The 21,005-nt window shown below is 45.9% G+C and overlaps 1 protein-coding gene across 5 annotated transcripts in view; it reads left to right on the top strand.

Moving 5' to 3' along the window:
• The first annotated feature begins 240 nt into the window (after positions 1–240).
• SCUBE2 (signal peptide, CUB domain and EGF like domain containing 2) overlaps positions 241–21,005 on the top strand; it is a 112,401-nt gene continuing 91,636 nt past the window's right edge. For all 5 annotated transcript variants that reach the window (XM_040410291.1, XM_040410290.1, XM_040410293.1 and 2 more), the window contains exons 1-4: positions 241–608; positions 4,903–5,025; positions 6,245–6,370; positions 9,234–9,368. In XM_040410291.1, coding sequence (XP_040266225.1) covers positions 533–608; positions 4,903–5,025; positions 6,245–6,370; positions 9,234–9,368 — 460 coding nt within the window. In that variant the 5' untranslated portion in view covers positions 241–532. The remainder of the gene's footprint in view (positions 609–4,902; positions 5,026–6,244; positions 6,371–9,233; positions 9,369–21,005) is intronic.

The raw sequence follows: 21,005 nt of genomic DNA, 5'->3' as shown, positions 1-21,005 counted from the left end.
TTTCGCCTGTGTGGAAGGGGGTGGGGGAGGAGGGGGCGGAGGCAGAAAGGTGCTGGAGGGGCGGGAGGAGGGGCGGCCGGATCATCTGCAGCAGCCCCGGGCTCCCAGGCACCGAGCAGCAGTCCACGGGGCAGCAGCAGCAGCAGCGCCGAGCACACGCCGGGCTCTGTGGCAAGAAGGCGCAGGGCCACTTTAAGAGGAAGGAGCAGTAGTCAGTTTAAGGGGGGCAATAAGGAAGACGAGGAGAAAACGGGGTCACTTTAAAGGGGACAGGAAGCCAGAAGGGTCACTTTAAGGGGAAAGAGGAGGAGTCAGTTTAAAGAGGGGAACAGAAGGGAATAAGGGGTCTGTGACAGGGGATTCTTTGTGGGGTGGAAGTAAGGGACCTATAAGCAGGAGAGGAGGGTCTAGACGAAGGACTGGGGGTCTCTAGCGGGTAGGTGAGGGGCCTCAGGACTAGATCTTTGTGGCTCTTCAGGGGAGGGTCAGGGAGGAGGAGACACATGCTGGAGGGACGCCCCCTGCTGTCACTATGAGGTCCCTCCAGTTGCTGTTGCTGTTGCTCCCTATCTGCACCTCCCCGCACCCCGCAGGCCGGACACAGAGCGGTGAGTAGCCCCTTCTGCAGGTGTGTTACATTCTGATGGATTGAGAGTTGTGGATCTCCTGAGGTTTTGCGCCATTTAATTTGAAGCCGCGGATGCAGAATCTCCACTAGGACAATGGGTAGAAAAAGGAGCAAAGGTGGCGCAGGAGCGTGCCTCCGAGCCCGCCGCCGCGAAGCTGCTCGGTACTTGGCACCACATTAGTCAACCTCCAGCGTGTGGTCGTATCAGTACCTGGAATGCGGAGACGTCACTGTGACGTGGGTGAGAGACCCTAGGGCGCCCCATTGTCCTGCCTGGTATGTGGCCCCTGCTGCCATAGTGTAAAGAAGCCTTCCTCACGTTCTGCATCAGACATTGGCGGATGCGTCAAGATGCCGCTTTTTGAAGTCAGTTTTGATTTCACTTAGATTTGGTGAAAAGTCTAATTTATCCATTTTGGTGCATCTTCCACTTTCGGACAACGCTGCTCCACTTCCTCTGCCGCCCCCCAGCTGCCATGCTCGTTACCCTTATACCACTCTTCAGAAGTGGCGAGGGCCGTGTAAAATGCAAAGAATGGCGCAAAGTGATGTTTGTGTCAACATTTGAAATTGCCAGAAGTGATGGATTTCTCACTTTGCATTTTGTGATTTGTTTTTAGGTTCTTGCTTTTTGTCAGTGAATGGAAACATTCTTCTTTACTTCCTGTCTGGATCTCTAGTTGAGGACGATGTGTCGGGTCTAGACAAGACTGATACATTGTAACAAACTATCGTGGCAGGAGCAGCTGCTGATGGTGGATTGTGCAGACTGGATACAACTGTAACGACCCCTCAGCTGTGTGAGCTAGACTTCTCTGGTTTGTTCTGTGATAGATAAAATTCTGTCCAACCACAACTCTCAGCATGGCAACGTTTCTGGGCTTTCTGGGGATTGTAGAAGTTTGTTGCCAGGGGTTACAGAGTGTTTATAGCAGTGGTCTGTGGCTGTCAGGACATGCTGGGAGTTGTAGTTTCACCACAGCTGAAGATCTAGAGATTGGAGTGCACTGGTGAATAGGATTCCCTAATATACAGAAGTCAGTGTTTTGGGGTGCAGTAGGTAAATGAAGTGGCCTGGATTAACCGCTCCTGGAACTTCGGGGGTTAAACACGTGTCCGCACAGGAGAGATACAAGGCCGCAGCAGAATAGTGAGTGCAGCCCTGGAGGTGATAGCAGAATAGTGAGTGCAGCTCTGGAGGTGATAGCAGAATAGTGAGTGCAGCTCTGGAGGTGATAGCAGAATAGTGAGTGCAGCTCTGGAGGTGATAGCAGAATAGTGAGTGCAGCTCTGGAGGTGATAGCAGAATAGTGAGTGCAGCTGTGGATGTGATAGCAGAATTGTGAATGTAGCTCTGGAGGTGATAGCAGAATTGTGAGTGCAGCTGTGGATGTGATAGCAGATTTGTGAGTGCAGCTCTGGAGGTGATAGCAGATTTGTGAGTGCAGCTCTGGAGGTGATAGCAGATTTGTGAGTGCAGCTCTGGAGGTGATAGCAGATTTGTGAGTGCAGCTCTGGAGGTGATAGCAGAATAGTGAGTGCAGCTCTGGAGGTGATAGCAGAATAGTGAGTGCAGCTCTGGAGGTGATAGCAGAATAGTGAGTGCAGCTCTGGAGGTGATAGCAGAATAGTGAGTGCAGCTCTGGAGGTGATAGCAGAATAGTGAGTGCAGCTCTGGAGGTGATAGCAGAATAGTGAGTGTAGCTCTGGAGGTGATCGCAGAATAGTGAGTGCAGCTCTGGAGGTGATAGCAGAATTGCAGCTCTGGTTGTGTTTGGTGTATAAAATATGATATAACAGGCTCCTGTACACGACCGATGTCCATCAGAGCGCTGACCCATTTGTTTCTGTGGGGCTGTACACATGATTTTTTTGTGGCGTATCCATATCCCTGATCCACGGGTCTCGGCGCAGGTTCTGTCTCTGTCCGTATGTGCGGATGAGAATCATCCTTCTATTGACATGAGAAAAAACGAAAAATGCGTAATATACATGGAAGCTTTCGCGGATCCGTTTTTTTGAAAACCGAAATACGGAGGTGGCGGTGTTTAGGAGGAGAAGGGTAGAGGGAGCCCCCGACTTCTGCAGTGTAATGGCGGCTTTATAGTAAACCCTGAAGCCTCTATTCACCGTCTCAATGGCGTAGCTATCCCCATTAATGCGCACAATGCGTCCAGTATTCCCTCTCATTGCGACCTGATACGCGAAGCTCAAACAACAAATCCGTCTCTTACACGGAAAGGTTCTTGCCAAGTTCAACTTTCCAGTCCGGTTCCCGGGCAGCAGACTCATCATTTATGGGATTTAGGCATTTCAATATTTCACGTAGGACAGGACGCAGGAGGGGAACAGAGGCGTCCATTTAAATGAGTCGCAGGTGACGGCCGCCATCTAGTGCTGCATTCAGCTGGCTAACTACATGTCCCAGACATGGGACTGTACCGGTAGATGGCCGTCGCCACGTCACCCTGCAGGAGTCGATGCAGGAATTTGACTCCTGGCGCCAGATGCACGGCTGCGGTGGCACGTGCGTCCTGGCTCCTGGACGTAGCACTCTACCGGATCCGTCATACCATGGACGCCATTGACTAAGGCGCCGTTCACACCTCTCTTAAGATTTCTGTTTGTTCTGTTTCATCCTAGGAGCAGAAAACCGAAAATGGCCTCAAATGACGGCCAGCAACGGCGCCATAGCCTTATAAACTGCACCAAAAAACCTGAAGGTGTGACCGCCGCCTGAAGAAGTCCCTGAGCGATATGGGGGAGGGGTACAACCACCAAACCGGGCAGATTGTCCATGTAGGAGACTGGAAGAGTCAGGGGACAACCAGTATAGCAGCAATTAAAGCTCCTGTCGGAGTCGGGAAAAGCTGTCTGACAACCCCTTGGGAGCTGTATCAGTGGCCGTGCTGGTTGTCACCAATTATTCTGGGAAATGGTGTGCTTTATAACGCTCGCACCGCTTTTATCTCGCGGTCCTAGAACTGAGTGAAAATGAACCAAAGCAATGGCGAAGATTGTCAGGAACGCTGCCAAACCATGACAGAAACCAGAGGCCGAGCGTTACCTCACAACGAGGAATGCGGCCATGACGGTAGTAGAGCGCGAGCAGCTATAATAACACTTCAGCGACCCTCTCGTCTGACATGTGGTAAATTGTCCAGAATATCTGCTAGAAATGAATATTAATACCAGACAAGCTTCCTCTCACCTTGTTGGATGACGTTTCCACCATCTTTGGCTTCTCATGAAAACCAGCATCAGGAAAAAAAGATAGAGAAGCTGTCTGTGGAGGCAACCAATCAGGTGTCAGCTCTCATTTATAGAATGGAAGGTAGAAAATGAAACAAGTGATCTGATTGGATTCTATGAGAGTGGTCATTGTGCCTCAGGGGTGAAATATACTACAACCATAGCAACCAATCACATCAGGTGTTATCCTTAGCAACCAATCACATCACTGCTTTTATAGTCCTAGGTGTTATCCTTAGCAACCAATCACATCACTGCTTTAGTTTCTAACCTAGCTCTAGAAATGAAAGCTGGAAGTTGATTGGTTGCTATAGTGACACGATGGCGTAATCGTTCTTTACCTCAGTCAGAAAGTGGTAAATTTACTGCAGATTTTCCCTCTGAACGTCCTAACATTAACACTACTAAGATTGGTGCAGTCTCCACAGATACTCCGTATAGATATGCAGGCGGCTCTCATCCTTCACATCCAATCAAATCTCTGCTTTCATATAATTGGCGGTTGCTATTGGCAGCTGCTCCCTTATATTGCTGGATCTTCTGCTTTCTGTGGCGCCATTTTACCTGCTTGGTGGATCTGTACGCAGAAATATAAAAATGGAAACTAAGTGGAAAACCAGTTAAGGCTATGTTCACACCATGTTCAGCACATTCACTGAAGGAGGTCAAAATGGTGTCCTAGGGGCCTCCGCTGGCGCGGTATGGGGCGGCAGACTATATACTGCTATACAGTGTGCCGCCACAGTATTTTACATTGCGCTACACAGCGTCATACGTCAGGGAATATTCTCTGCGCTTACATCAGGCGTATAGGATAGCGCAGTGTGGGCAGCCGCTCCTGTAACCCCGTCAGCGCCGGCCCGTCTTGGTGATGGACTTTTCCGGATTCCGTTTGCTCTTTCTACTGTCACAGATTTCCCATATGAAAAGACGAGACTATCTGAGCTTTTTGACTTTGTGTCCACCATTGCTATATAGATTATGGGGGGTATCCGTTAACCCCTCTCTTCCTCTGTCTGTAGGTGTAGACGAGTGTGCCCTGGGTACAGATGACTGCCACATCGACGCCATATGCCAGGACACGCCAACATCATACAAGTGTGTGTGCAAAGCCGGATATAAAGGGGAAGGCACCGCGTGTGAAGGTGAGGGCGCCATTGTGTAGGTGATTATGGGACTTTGTGCTTCACCATCCGAGACAGACATTAATGTGTGATGAACCAGTATTGTCCTCCCCGGAGGTAACCGCTGCCCTCTTTTATTGTGTGCGCCTCCTGGAAGTTGGTGATTGTGGTTTTTACTATAACTGCAGTGGGAAATCCGTCTTCTAGCTTTCCCATTCCAGCTGGATCCACATGTCAGACCAGGCCACGGCTGGTGGCTCAATAGGTTTTTTACACTGACATTTGAGAGCGGTTTTTGGTGCACTTTTGTATAATTTTTTGCCAGCTCCAGATGCTGCATGGAAGCAGATAGTAAATAATAGGCGCAGGACAAGCGTGTCATCTGCAGCAGTGTTTTTTGCCTGGCCTTCGCCCACAGACCGCCACAGCTTGTAAAGGACACGTCTGCAATGTTTGTTGGCATTTTTTATCAATGCTTTCTTCCTCTACAGATGAAGTGACATTACAGGAGGAGGCACAGATTTTCCTGGTAAAAACACCAGGTGCTAAAAGCACTTAATGGGCGAAAATGCCTCAAAACACTACAAGAAATGCTGATCAATTCAGATGGTTTTTAAAGCGGTTTTTTTTTTTGGCCAAAAAGTTATGTGGAGGGGCCCTAACTGTGTTTAAAGGGGTTTTCCGAGACATTATAAGTGATGACCTGTCCTCAGGAAACAGGGTGTCGGACCCCCACCAATCAGATACTGATGAACCTCAAACTCTTAGAATTTTTTATGCATCAGGGAGTCTGCGGTCACTATGCTGCAGAACGTTATTATACGTGTGGCTTTTTGTGCTTTTTTGTTAATATATTTTGTAGAAATGATTTTTGCGAGCTGGCAGGCTGCACGCTCTCACTGTCTTCTGACCGTTAATGAATCATGTCCACCTAATGCACAGTAAAGAAGTAATGGGTCATGTAAGAGACTTGGCGGGACACATGGAGTAAGGCCCTTGTGGGTTTAGCACTTTCCGGCAGGGCCGGGTCGCCTCATCTATCAGCCGCTCTGTCACTTGATATGAGGCTTCACTCAGCAGCCACTTCAGCCGGGAGAGGCGTACAACAAAAACACTGGATTTACAAGACAATCGGGCTCTTAAAGGGCCAACAAGTGTTTTCACTTGTGTCACTGAGCTGTGAAGGCCTTTTCTGGGGAACCGAGCATCCATCATGATCACTTGTGTCTTTATCCCACAGACACTGATGAATGCGATAACGAGTACAATGGAGACTGCGTCCACGAGTGTACAAACATTCCCGGAAACTACCGCTGCACTTGCTACGATGGCTTTGCATTGGCACATGATGGGCATAACTGCCTGGGTAAGAATTGGGGATATACACATATTTATTTATTATACTGTCTTCTATAGCGCTATCATATCCCACAGCTCTGTACAGACATTCTCATCACTTCTATATCACTGACATATTCCACAGCTCTGTACAGACATTCTCATCACTTATATATCACTGACATATTCCACAGCGCTGTACAGACATTCTCATCACTTATATATCACTGACATATTCCACAGCGCTGTACAGACATTCTCATCACTTATATATCACTGACATATTCCACAGCTCTGTACAGACATTCTCATCACTTATATATCACTGACATATTCCACAGCTCTGTACAGACATTCTCATCACTTCTATATCACTGACATATTCCACAGCGCTGTACAGACATTCTCATCACTTATATATCACTGACATATTACACAGCGCTGTACAGACATTCTCATCACTTATATATCACTGACATATTCCACAGCGCTGTACAGACATTCCCATCACTTATATATCACTGACATATTCCACAGCGCTGTACAGACATTCTCATCACTTATATATCGCTGACATATTCCACAGCACTGTACAGACATTCTCATCCCTTATATATCACTGACATATTCCACAGCGCTGTACAGACATTCTCATCACTTATATATCACTGACATATTCCACAGCACTGTACAGACATTACCATCACTTATATATCACTGACATATTCCACAGCACTGTACAGACATTCTCATCACTTATATATCACTGACATATTCCACAGCGCTGTACAGACATTCCCATCACTTATATATCACTGACATATTCCACAGCACTGTACAGACATTCTCATCACTTATATATCACTGACATATTCCACAGCACTGTACAGACATTCTCATCACTTATATACCACTGACATATTCCACAGCGCTGTGCAGACATTCTCATCACTTATATATCACTGACATATTCCACAGCACTGTACAGACATTACCATCACTTATATATCACTGACATATTCCACAGCACTGTACAGACATTCTCATCACTTATATATCACTGACATATTCCACAGCGCTGTACAGACATTCCCATCACTTATATATCACTGACATATTCCACAGCACTGTACAGACATTCTCATCACTTATATATCACTGACATATTCCACAGCACTGTACAGACATTCTCATCACTTATATACCACTGACATATTCCACAGCGCTGTGCAGACATTCTCATCACTTATATATCACTGACATATTCCACAGCGCTGTACAGACATTCTCATCACTTATATATCACTGACATATTCCACAGCGCTGTACAGACATTCTCATCACTGACATATTCCACAGCGCTGTACAGACATTCTCATCACTTATATATCACTGACATATTCCACAGCGCTGTACAGACATTCTCATCACTTATATATCGCTGACATATTCCACAGCTCTGTACAGACATTCTCATCACTTATATATCGCTGACATATTCCACAGCGCTGTACAGACATTCTCATCACTTATATATCACTGACATATTCCACAGCGCTGTACAGACATTCCCATCACTTATATATCACTGACATATTCCACAGCACTGTACAGACATTCTCATCACTTATATATCACTGACATATTCCACAGCGCTGTGCAGACATTCTCATCACTTATATATCACTGACATATTCCACAGCGCTGTACAGACATTCTCATCACTTATATATCACTGACATATTCCACAGCGCTGTACAGACATTCTCATCACTGACATATTCCACAGCGCTGTACAGACATTCTCATCACTTATATATCACTGACATATTCCACAGCGCTGTACAGACATTCTCATCCCTTATATATCACTGACATATTCCACAGCGCTGTACAGACATTCTCATCACTTATATATCACTGACATATTCCACAGCACTGTACAGACAGACATTCTCATCCCTTCTATATCACTGACATATTCCACAGCGCTGTACAGACATTCTCATCACTTATATATCACTGACATATTCCACAGCGCTGTACAGACATTCTCATCACTGATATATCACTGACATATTCCACAGCGCTGTGCAGACATTCTCATCACTTATATATCACTGACATATTCCACAGCGCTGTACAGACATTCCCATCACTTATATATCACTGACATATTCCACAGCGCTGTACAGACATTCTCATCACTTATATATCACTGACATATTCCACAGCGCTGTACAGACATTCTCATCACTTATATATCACTGACATATTCCACAGCGCTGTACAGACATTCCCATCACTTATATATCACTGACATATTCCACAGCGCTGTACAGACATTCTCATCACTTATATATCACTGACATATTCCACAGCGCTGTACAGACCTTCTCATCCCTTATATATCACTGACATATTCCACAGCCCTGTTTGTGACATGACTACTGCATAGAGTAGTTTTACCCTTAGGATAGGCCTCACTATTAGATGTCCGGGTCAGATTCTCAGTACCCTCGGCAGTGCTTGTGTCAGTGCAGCGACCTCTCCATTGCTTACATTGGTCCATACTGCACAGTGGAATACTTTTTGTGGCGGGCTGTGCTCGCTATTGACACTTTGACCCATTCAGGTGAACGGGATAGGAAAGTCATACAACATGTCGGCTCCTTGTGCAACAGTTTTGCATCATGAGAACCTGGCGCAATTGAGGCTTTGACACAATCATGTTTCTAAGCAATAATAATAATAAGGATAAAGTATAGGACTCCCTATAGTCAAAGAACCAGCTCCTGTGTTTACCCCTTAGCTGCTGAAAGATGTGTAGTAGGTTTGTCATCAAGCCAGCTCTGATATTTAGTGATACCTTTCTCTATCCTCTGTCCTAGATGTGGACGAGTGTAGGTCTAACAACGGAGGCTGTCAGCAGACATGCATTAACACCTTGGGCAGTTATGAATGCCGCTGTAAAGATGGCTTCTTTCTGAGCGACAACCAGCACACGTGTATACATCGGTCAGAAGGTAAGTGAATCATATGGTTTTATTCTTTTACAAATTTTGCAAGTTGACCTAAAGAATTACAGGGATGTCCCAACCTCTATGGGCAAAAATATCACTACTATAAGGGGACTTTCACACTAGCATTATTCTTTTCCGGCACTGAGTTCCGCCCTAGGGGCTCTATACCGGGAAAGAACTGACAGTTTTATCCTAATGCATTCTGAATGGAGAGCGATCCGTTCAGGATGCATCAGGACGTCTTCAGTTCAGTCTTTTTGACGTTTTAGGACGGAGATAATATCGCAGCATGCTACGGTTTTATCTCCATCCAAAATTCCAGAACACATATTTTTTCCCATTGAAATGCATTAATGCCGGAAAAACAGATCCGGCATTGTGGTCTGCGCATGCTCAGACTGCAAAATATGTGGAAAAAAAAATACATGCCGTCTGACAAATACCATCAGTTTGCATGCATTTTGACGGATCCGGCAGGCAGTATATAACTATTATAATACTGCTGCTATGTACAAGAATATAACTACTATAATACTGCTCCTATGTACAAGAATATAACTACTATAATACTGCCTCCTATGTACAAGAATATAACTACTATAATACTGCATCCTATGTACAAGAATATAACTACTATAATACTGCCTCCTATGTACAAGAATATAACTATTATAATACTGCTGCTATGTACAAGAATATAACTACTATAATACTGCTCCTATGTACAAGAATATAACTACTATAATACTGCCTCCTATGTACAAGAATATAACTACTATAATACTGCTCCTATGTACAATAATATAACTACTATAATACTGCTCCTATGTACAAGAATATAACTACTATAATACTGCTCCTATGTACAAGAATATAACTACTATAATACTGCTTCTATGTACAAGAATATAACTACTATAATACTGCTCCTATGTACAAGAATATAACTACTATAATACTGCCTCCTATGTACAAGAATATAACTACTATAATACTGCTCCTATGTACAAGAATATAACTACTATAATACTGCTCCTATGTACAAGAATATAACTACTATAATACTGCTCCTATGTACAAGAATATAACTACTATAATACTGCCTCCTATGTACAAGGATATAACTACTATAATACTGCCTCCTATGTACAAGAATATAACTACTATAATACTGCTCCTATGTACAAGAATATAACTACTATAATACTGCCTCCTATGTACAAGAATATAACTACTATAATACTGCTCCTATGTACAAGAATGTATCTACTATAATACTGCCTCATATGTACAAGAATATAACTACTATAATACTGCTCCTATGTACAAGAATATAACTACTATAATACTGCTCCTATGTACAAGAATATAACTACTATAATACTGCTCCTATGTACAAGAATATAACTACTATAATACTGCTCCTATGTACAGGAATATAACTACTATAATACTGCTCCTATGTACAAGAATATAACTACTATAATACTGCTCCTATGTACAGGAATATAACTACTATAATACTGCCTCCTATGTACAAGAATATAACTACTATAATACTGCCTCCTATGTACAAGAATATAACTACTATAATACTGCTCCCATGTACAAGAATATAACTACTATAATACTGCTCCTATGTACAGGAATATAACTACTATAATACTGCCTCCTATGTACAAGAATATAACTACTATAATACTGCCTCCTATGTACAAGAATATAACTACTATAATACTGCTCCCATGTACAAGAATATAACTACTATAATACTGCTCCTATGTACAGGAATATAACTACTATAATACTGCTCCTATGTACAAGAATATAACTACTATAATACTGCCTCCTATGTACAAGAATATAACTACTATAATACTGCTCCTATGTACAAGAATATAACTACTATAATACTGCTCCCATGTACAAGAATATAACTACTATAATACTGCTCCTATGTACAGGAATGTAACTACTATAATACTGCCTCCTATGTACAAGAATATAACTACTATAATACTGCCTCCTATGTACAAGAATATAACTACTATAATACTGCTCCTATGTACAGGAATATAACTACTATAATACTGCTCCTATGTACAAGAATATAACTACTATAATACTGCCTCCTATGTACAAGAATATAACTACTATAATACTGCTCCTATGTACAAGAATATAACTACTATAATACTGCCTCCTATGTACAAGAATATAACTGCTATAATACTGCTCCTATGTACAAGAATATAACTACTATAATACTGCCTCCTATGTACAAGAATATAACTGCTATAATACTGCTCCTATGTACAAGAATATAACTACTATAATACTGCCTCCTATGTACAAGAATATAACTACTATAATACTGCCCCTATGTACAGGAATATAACTACTATAATACTGCTCCTATGTACAAGAATATAACTACTATAATACTGCCTCCTATGTACAAGAATATAACTACTATAATACTGCCTCCTATGTACAAGAATATAACTACTATAATACTGCCTCCTATGTACAAGACTATAACTACTATAATACTGCCTCCTATGTACAAGAATATAACTACTATAATACTGCTCCTATATACAGGAATATAACTACTATAATACTGCTCCTATGTACAAGACTATAACTACTATAATACTGCTCCTATGTACAAGAATATAACTACTATAATACTGCCTCCTATGTACAAGAATATAACTACTATAATACTGCTCCTATGTACAAGAATATAACTACTATAATACTGCCTCCTATGTACAGGAATATAACTACTATAATACTGCTCCTATGTACAAGAATATAACTACTATAATACTGCTCCTATGTACAAGAATATAACTACTATAATACTGCCTCCTATGTACAAGAATATAACTACTATAATACTGCCTCCTATGTACAAGAATATAACTACTATAATACTGCCTCCTATGTACAAGACTATAACTACTATAATACTGCCTCCTATGTACAAGAATATAACTACTATAATACTGCTCCTATATACAGGAATATAACTAATATAATACTGCTCCTATGTACAAGACTATAACTACTATAATACTGCCTCCTATGTACAAGAATATAACTACTATAATACTGCTCCTATGTACAAGACTATAACTACTATAATACTGCTCCTATGTACAAGAATATAACTACTATAATACTGCTCCTATGTACAAGAATATAACTACTATAATACTGCTCCTATGTACAGGAATATAACTACTATAATACTGCTCCTATGTACAAGAATATAACTACTATAATACTGCTCCTATGTACAAGAATATAACTACAATAATACTGCCTCCTATGTACAAGAATATAACTACTATAATACTGCTCCTATGTACAAGAATATAACTACTATAATACTGCCTCCTATGTACAGGAATATAACTACTATAATACTGCTCCTATATACAAGAATATAACTACTATAATACTGCCTCCTATGTACAAGAATATAACTACTATAATACTGCTCCTATGTACAAGAATATAACTACTATAATACTGCTCCTATGTACAAGAATATAACTACTATAATACTGCCTCCTATGGTGAAGACTATAACTACTATAATACTGCCTCCTATGGTGAAGAATATAACTACTATAATACTGCCTCCTATGGTGAAGAATATAACTACTATAATACTGCCTCCTATGTACAAGAATATAACTACTATAATACTGCTCCTATGTACAAGAATATAACTACTATAATACTGCTCCTATGTACAAGAATATAACTACTATAATACTGCTCCTATGTACAAGAATATAACTACTATAATACTGCCTCCTATGTACAGGAATATAACTACTATAATACTGCCTCCTATGTACAAGAATATAACTACTATAATACTGCTCCTATGTACAAGAATATAACTACTATAATACTGCTCCTATGTACAAGAATATAACTACTATAATACTGCTCCTATGTACAAGAATATAACTACTATAATACTGCTCCTATGTACAAGAATATAACTACTATAATACTGCCTCCTATGGTGAAGACTATAACTACTATAATACTGCCTCCTATGGTGAAGACTATAACTACTACTATAATACTGCCTCCTATGGTGAAGAATATAACTGCTGTGCGGCTGGGCGAGCCTTGTGTCTGGCGGTATTGTAGTTTCTCGCTCTCTAGGACTATGACTGTCTCCTATTGTCAGCAATCTGTGATATTTAGCTAGCGCTGTCTATAATTTATGGGTCCGCTTCTCTCTCCATGTATATAAGCAGAGAAGTGAAGAAAAATCAGACCATTCTCGGTGGCGCTGGTGCAGTAAGGACTTATTACTGAAAAGGTACCAATAAAGGTAATCCTTTTTTTAATATAAAGATTACCTTTATTGGTACCTTTTGAGTAATAAGTCCTTACTGCACCAGCGCCACCCAGAATGGTCTGATTTTTCTTCACTTCTCTGCACATACTTTATCCTGATAACCGCAACCACGGCAAGGGATACAGACCAGGGGCGGCAGACGCAGTCTTCTCTTCTCCCGTAAACTGGACGGGTAATCATCCGGAAAAGCGATTCGGAGGCGTTGTGACCCTTCTGTAAGCATAATCAGTGTTTTTGTGCCTATACCTAGTGCTGTAAGGTTCTACACAAGAGGCGCTTCTGGGGACAGTGAGAGCGATCACTCTCGAGTAGGGGGGGGGGACGAAGACACGGAGAAGTGATCACCTCCTGGGGACAGTGAGAGCGATCACTCTCAGGGGGGGACGGGACGCGCAGAGCGATCACCTCCTGGGGGACAGTGAGAGCGATCACTCTCGGGGGGGGGGACACGCAGAGCGATCACTCTCGGGGGGGGGGGGACACGCAGAGCGATCACCTCCTGGGGGACAGTGAGAGCAATCACTCTAAGGGGGGGGGGACACGCAGAGGGATCACCTCCTGGGGGACAGTGAGAGCGATCACTCTCAGGGGGGGGGGACACACGCAGAGCGATCACCTCCTGGGGGACAGTGAGAGCGATCACTCTCGGGGGGGGGGGGGGGGGGGACACGCAGAGCGATCACCTCCTGGGGGACAGTGAGAGCAATCACTCTAAGGGGGGGGGGGGACACGCAGAGGGATCACCTCCTGGGGGACAGTGAGAGCGATCACTCTCGGGGGGGGGGGGGACACGGAGAAGTGATCACCTCCTGGGGACACTAAGAGAGATCACTCTCTCAGGGGGGGGGGGACACGGAGAAGTGATCACCTCCTGGGGGACAGTGAGAGCGATCACTCTCAGGGGGGGACACACGCAGAGCGATCACCTCCTGGGGGACACTGAGAGCGATCACCTTAGGGGGAAGGGGGGGATATGAATAGCGATCACCTCCTGGGGGACAGTGAGAGCGATCACTCTCGGGGCGGGGGGGGACACGGAGAAGTGATCACCTCCTGGGGACACTAAGAGAGATCACTCTCTCAGGGGGGGGGGACACGGAGAAGTGATCACCTCCTGGGGACACTGAGAGCGATCACTCTCAGGGGGGGACACACGCAGAGCGATCACCTCCTGGGGGACACTGAGAGCGATCACCTTAGGGGGAAGGGGGGGATATGAATAGCGATCACCCTGGGGACAACACAGAGAGCGATCACCCGGGGGGGGGAAGAAGACACGCAGAGCGATCACCTCCTGGGGGAAAGGGGGATTGACCACCGGGGGGGAAAGGCACGGAGAGAGATCACCTTCTGGGGGGGTGACACGGGGATCGATCACTCCGGGTGGGGGACACAGAGAGCGATCACACCGGGCCGCGCTTTTCATCTCTGAACTCTTTTGTGTGTGTGCAGTGAACTTTACCGCTCTACCTGCTCCGGAGGGGCCCCTTCGCCAACGGCTGAATGCGCCAAGAGAAAGTGATTTTCCCTAAACAAAAAGAAAGCTGAAACAGTTAATTCCTGCAGTAAGTTGACGGATCGCCTTGCTCTTGTTAGCGCAGAGATGTCCCCGAGGACGGCGGCATTAGTAATTTGTGTCCCCGGAGCGGTGAGTGACAGCGGGACGGTCCGGGCTCTTTCATGTCCCGAACATTTGCTCGGATGGAGGAATCTTTGTTTTGTGTGAAGTTCTCACTGTGGGAAAAAAAGGATCAAAAAGCCAGCTGGGCGGAATAATAGTAACGGGGCGACGCCAGCCCCTTTGTGGGCCGAAGCCCCTCTAACAGTAAGATAATGTCAAAGGCATTCAGGGTAAGTGACTAATTGAGATGTGATTGAAATCCACGCCCCGTCTTCACACCGTGGCTTCTTCAAGCTCGTTAAGTGATTATACCGCCCCTCCCCTGCACACAACGAAGCAGCGCCAATGATCTGCACAAAATGTCCCATTCATTTGCTATAGGCTGTGTCCACAGCATCTGTGAAAAGGAAAGCCTCCTTACTGAATGCATAAGTATTCACCCCCTGAAGTCAGCACCTGCACCAAGGCTTGCGTTTCATGGGGCGGGGGTTCTGGTTTTGGACTGTCCAGGACAGTGATGTTGCTGCGGAGCTCCTGTTAGGCTGAGTTCACACGGGCGAGATTTCTGCGCGGATGCGATGCGGGAGGTGAACGCATTGCACCCGCACTGAATCTAGACCCATTCACTTCTATGGGGCTGTGCACATGAGCGGTGATTTTCACAGCATGCTCTATATTGTGCGTTCACGCAACGCAGGCCCCATAGAAGTGAATGGGGCTGAGTGAAAATCGCAAGCATCCGCAATCAAGTGCGGATGCGGTGCGATTTTCACGCACGGTTGCTAAGATGACAGTCTATTCACTGTATTATTTTCCCTTATAACCGCGGTGATGGACCATGTGATTGGACCATGTGATATGACGTCACCACCGGTCCTTTAGCCGGCAGCTCATGATTAAAGAAGTAAGAAGAGACCGGCAGCTACGCCATCAAGAGGAGAAGGTGAGTTAATTATTTTTTATTTTTTAACCCTAAATTGACCACCTACTAAGCATTCTGCATTAAGGAATGCTATTATTTTCCCTTCTAACATTCTCAGGATTTATGGACAGCGAGCTCTTACTATAAGGTATCGCGTTCCACCTTGGATCTGACGATGACAGATCGGTCTTAACTCTGCCGCCGAGCGCTGATCTCCCCGGATCTCCGGTTACATTTATCCTGGCAGATAAACAGAAGCAGAGTTTTCCGACTCTAGATGATGTAGGAAACGTATGTTTGTTGCCGGCAGAAGTTGCTTATTGGATAAGTGCAGAATCCTCCTTTGGTGCAGTCAGTCGGTTCTTGGACTGAAGTAACAGTCGTTTTCACACTTTTCCTAGTGCAAGTATCGCCCACAATCGGGCCCCATCCTTTGTATCTTACAGAAGCCCTAATAACACTGGGCTGTTTCCAGTCAAAACCAGCATCTTGGTTCCTACAAGGAGGAATGTGCAGCTCCGGATGGAGGTCATGCAGGCGCTGGGATATAGATTTAGAGATTTTGCAAAAGCTTTTGATCGTGTACCACACGGCAGTCTAATACTGAAAAAACAAATTTTACATACTTAATACGTGCTAACTAGAGCACAGGGATCTGTGCCGGGTGGAGCAGGGGCCACAGGGATCTGTGCCGGGAGCAGCAAGGGCCACAGGGATCTGTGCCGGGAGCAGCGAGGGCCACAGGGATCTGTGTCGGGAGCAGCGAGGGCCACAGGGATCAGTGCCTGGAGCAGCGAGGGCCACAGGGATCTGTGCCTGGAGCAGCGGGGGCCACAGGGATCTGTGCCTGGAGCAGCAAGGGCCACAGGGATCTGTGCCGGGAGCAGCGAGGGCCACAGGGATCTGTGCCGGGAGCAGCGAGGGCCACAGGGATCTGTGCCGGGAGCAGCGAGGGCCACAGGGATCAGTGCCTGGAGCAGCGGGGGCCACAGGGATCTGTGCCTGGAGCAGCGAGGGCCACAGGGATCTGTGCCTGGAGCAGCGAGGGCCACAGGGATCGGTGCCTGGAGCAGCGAGGGCCACAGGGATCGGTGCCTGGAGCAGCGAGGGCCACAGGGATCGGTGCCTGGAGCAGCGGGGGCCACAGGGATCTGTGCCTGGAGCAGCAAGGGCCACAGGGATCTGTGCCTGGAGCAGCAAGGGCCACAGGGATCTGTGCCGGGAGCAGCGAGGGCCACAGGGATCTGTGCCGGGAGCAGCGAGGGCCACAGGGATCTGTGCCGGGAGCAGCGAGGGCCACAGGGATCAGTGCCTGGAGCAGCGAGGGCCACAGGGATCTGTGCCTGGAGCAGCGAGGGCCACAGGGATCGGTGCCTGGAGCAGCGAGGGCCACAGGGATCGGTGCCTGGAGCAGCGAGGGCCACAGGGATCGGTGCCTGGAGCAGCGAGGGCCACAGGCATCTGTGCCGGGAGCAGCGAGGGCCACAGGGATCGGTGCCTGGAGCAGCGAGGGCCACAGGCATCTGTGCCTGGAGCAGCGAGGGCCACAGGGATCGGTGCCTGGAGCAGCGAGGGCCACAGGGATCGGTGCCTGGAGCAGCGGGGGCCACAGGGATCTGTGCCTGGAGCAGCGAGGGCCACAGGGATCTGTGCCTGGAGCAGCGAGGGCCACAGGGATCGGTGCCTGGAGCAGCGAGGGCCACAGGGATCGGTGCCTGGAGCAGCGAGGGCCACAGGGATCGGTGCCTGGAGCAGCGAGGGCCACAGGGATCTGTGCCGGGAGCAGCGGGGGCCACAGGGGTCTGTGCCGGGAGCAGACTGATGTAGCTGGGGTATTCTGGCCCGGCTACTGCACGTGGTACTGCACAGGGAGCAGTGTCCTTACAGCACGCACCACGTGCAGTAGCCTGGCCAGAATACCCCAGCTACATCAGTCTCACCACCGCAACAGCATTGCCTGACCAAGTATAATAGCAAAGCCACAGCGCTTCAGCCATATCTAATTCATCTCTGGCAAAACATTGTACTACATTGTCAGTAAAACGGACCGGGGAGCATTGATGGAACAGCAAACATCCAGCTGTACCTGCAGCACACCAGACTTGATAAAGGGGTCATGCACCCCCCCCCCCCGAAACGCGTTGTCTCTTAATAAACCCGTACCTGTCAAATCCGGTTGTGATTTGCGCCTCACGTCCACCAGCTCGACAGACCACAAAAGTCGTGACGGGCACCGTCCGTGCATATACAGATAGTGAGGCCCCTAATATGGAGCCCCCGCCACATACACGATTAGAACGCAGGTTCCATATGGTTTTAACGTTCTGTTTCTTCCTTTTTGGCACAATATGGCGTCCTGTATGTGGCTCTATGATTTATATATGTCGCCAAAAAATACAATGCAATTTGAAAGCAGCGTGTTATAGAGCGGGAGAAGCCGAACGGATTGATGTACAGTACAGACCCTGCCGTTTGGAGACACCTTCTCATTCAAAGAGTTTTCTTTGTTTTCATGACTATGAAGGCATCAAAACTATGAATTAACACATGTGGAATTATATACATAACAAACAAGTGTGAAACAACTGAAAATATGTCATATTCTAGGTTCTTCAAAGTAGCCACCTTTTGCTTTGATTACTGCTTTGCACACTCTTGGCATTCTCTTGATGAGCTCCAAGAGGTAGTCCCCTGAAATGGTCTTCCAACAGTCTTGAAGGAGTTCCCAGAGATGCTTAGCGCTTGTTGGCCCTTTTGCCTTCACTCTGCGGTCCAGCTCACCCCAAACCATCTCGATTGGGTTCAGGTCCGGTGACTGTGGAGGCCAGGTCATCTGGCGCAGCACCCCATCACTCTCCTTCATGGTCAAATAGCCCTTACTTTCAGAGTTTTCCCAATTTTTCGGCTGACTGACTAACCTTCATTTCTTAAAGTAATGATGGCCACTCGTTTTTCTTTACTTAGCTGCTTTTTTCTTGCCATAATACAAATTCTAACAGTCTATTCAGTAGGACTATCAGCTGTGTATCCACCTGACTTCTCCTCAACGCCACTGATGGTCCCAACCCCATTTATAAGGCAAGAAATCCCACTTATTAAACCTGACAGGGCACACCTGTGAAGTGAAGACCATTTCAGGGGACTACCTCTTGAAGCTCATCAAGAGAATGCCAAGAGTGTGCAAAGCAGTAATCAAAGCAAAAGGTGGCTACTTTGAAGAACCTAGAATATGACCTATTTTCAGTTGTTTCACACTTGTTTGTTATGTATATAATTCCACATGTGTTAATTCATAGTTTTGATGCCTTCATAGTCATGAAAATAAAGAAAACTCTTTGAATGAGAAGGTGTGTCCAAACTTTTGGTCTGTACTGTACATACACTGTATTTGTGAGAAAAGATTCAGTAAAACCTGTAATTTATACATTTACATCTGCAGCCCTGTGAAGTGCTATCAGTACAGGAGGAGGAGCTATCAGTACAGGAGGAGGGATTATCAGTGACAGCTATCAGTACAGGAGGAGGGGTTATCAGTACAGGAGGAGGGGTTATCAGTGACAGCTATCAGTACAGGAGGAGGAGCTATCAGTACAGGAGGAGGGGTTATCAGTGACAGCTATCAGTACAGGAGGAGGGGTTATCAGTGACAGCTATCAATACAGGAGGGAGGAGCTATCAGTACAGGAGGAGGGGTTATCAGTGACAGCTATCAGTACAGGAGGAGGGGTTATCAGTGACTGACAGCTATCAGTACAGGAGGAGGGGTTATCAGTGACAGCTATCGGTACAGGAGGGAGGGGTTATCAGTGACTGACAGCTATCAGTACAGGAGGGAGGAGCTATCAGTACAGGAGGAGGAGTTATCAGTGACAGCTATCAGTACAGGAGAAGGGATTATCAGTGACAGCTATCAGTACAGGAGGGAGGAGCTATCAGTACAGGAGGAGGAGTTATCAGTGACAGCTATCAGTACAGGAGGAGGGGTTATCAGTGACTGCTATCAGTACAGGAGGAGGGGTTATCAGTGACAGCTATCAGTACAGGAGGAGGGGTTATCAGTGACAGCTATCAGTACAGGAGGGAGGAGCTATCAGTACAGGAGGAGGGGTTATCAGTGACAGCTATCAGTACAGGAGGAGGGGTTATCAGTGACAGCTATCAGTACAGGAGGGAGGAGCTATCAGTACAGGAGGAGGGGTTATCAGTGACAGCTATCAGTACAGGAGAAGGGATTATCAGTGACAGCTATCAGTACAGGAGGGAGGAGCTATCAGTACAGGAGGAGGAGTTATCAGTGACAGCTATCAGTACAGGAGGGAGGAGCTATCAGTACAGGAGGAGGGATTATCAGTGACAGCTATCAGTACAGGAGGGAGGAGCTATCAGTACAGGAGGAGGGATTATCAGTGACAGCTATCAGTACAGGAGGGAGGAGCTATCAGTACAGGAGGAGGAGTTATCAGTGACAGCTATCAGTACAGGAGGAGGAGTTATCAGTGACAGCTATCAGTACAGGAGGAGGGGTTATCAGTGACAGCTATCAGTACAGGAGGAGGGGTTATCAGTGACAGCTATCAGTACAGGAGGAGGGGTTATCAATGACCGCTATCAGTACAGGAGGAGGAGTTATCAGTGACCGCTATCAGTACAGGAGGGAGGAGCTATCAGTACAGGAGGAGGGGTTATCAGTGACTGACAGCT

This window comes from Bufo bufo, chromosome 10, assembly GCF_905171765.1.
Source record: "Bufo bufo chromosome 10, aBufBuf1.1, whole genome shotgun sequence".
NCBI classification, from domain to species: domain Eukaryota; kingdom Metazoa; phylum Chordata; class Amphibia; order Anura; family Bufonidae; genus Bufo; species Bufo bufo.
Note: the sequence above shows the minus strand (reverse complement) of the source record. Positions and strands in the feature narration are given on the sequence as shown.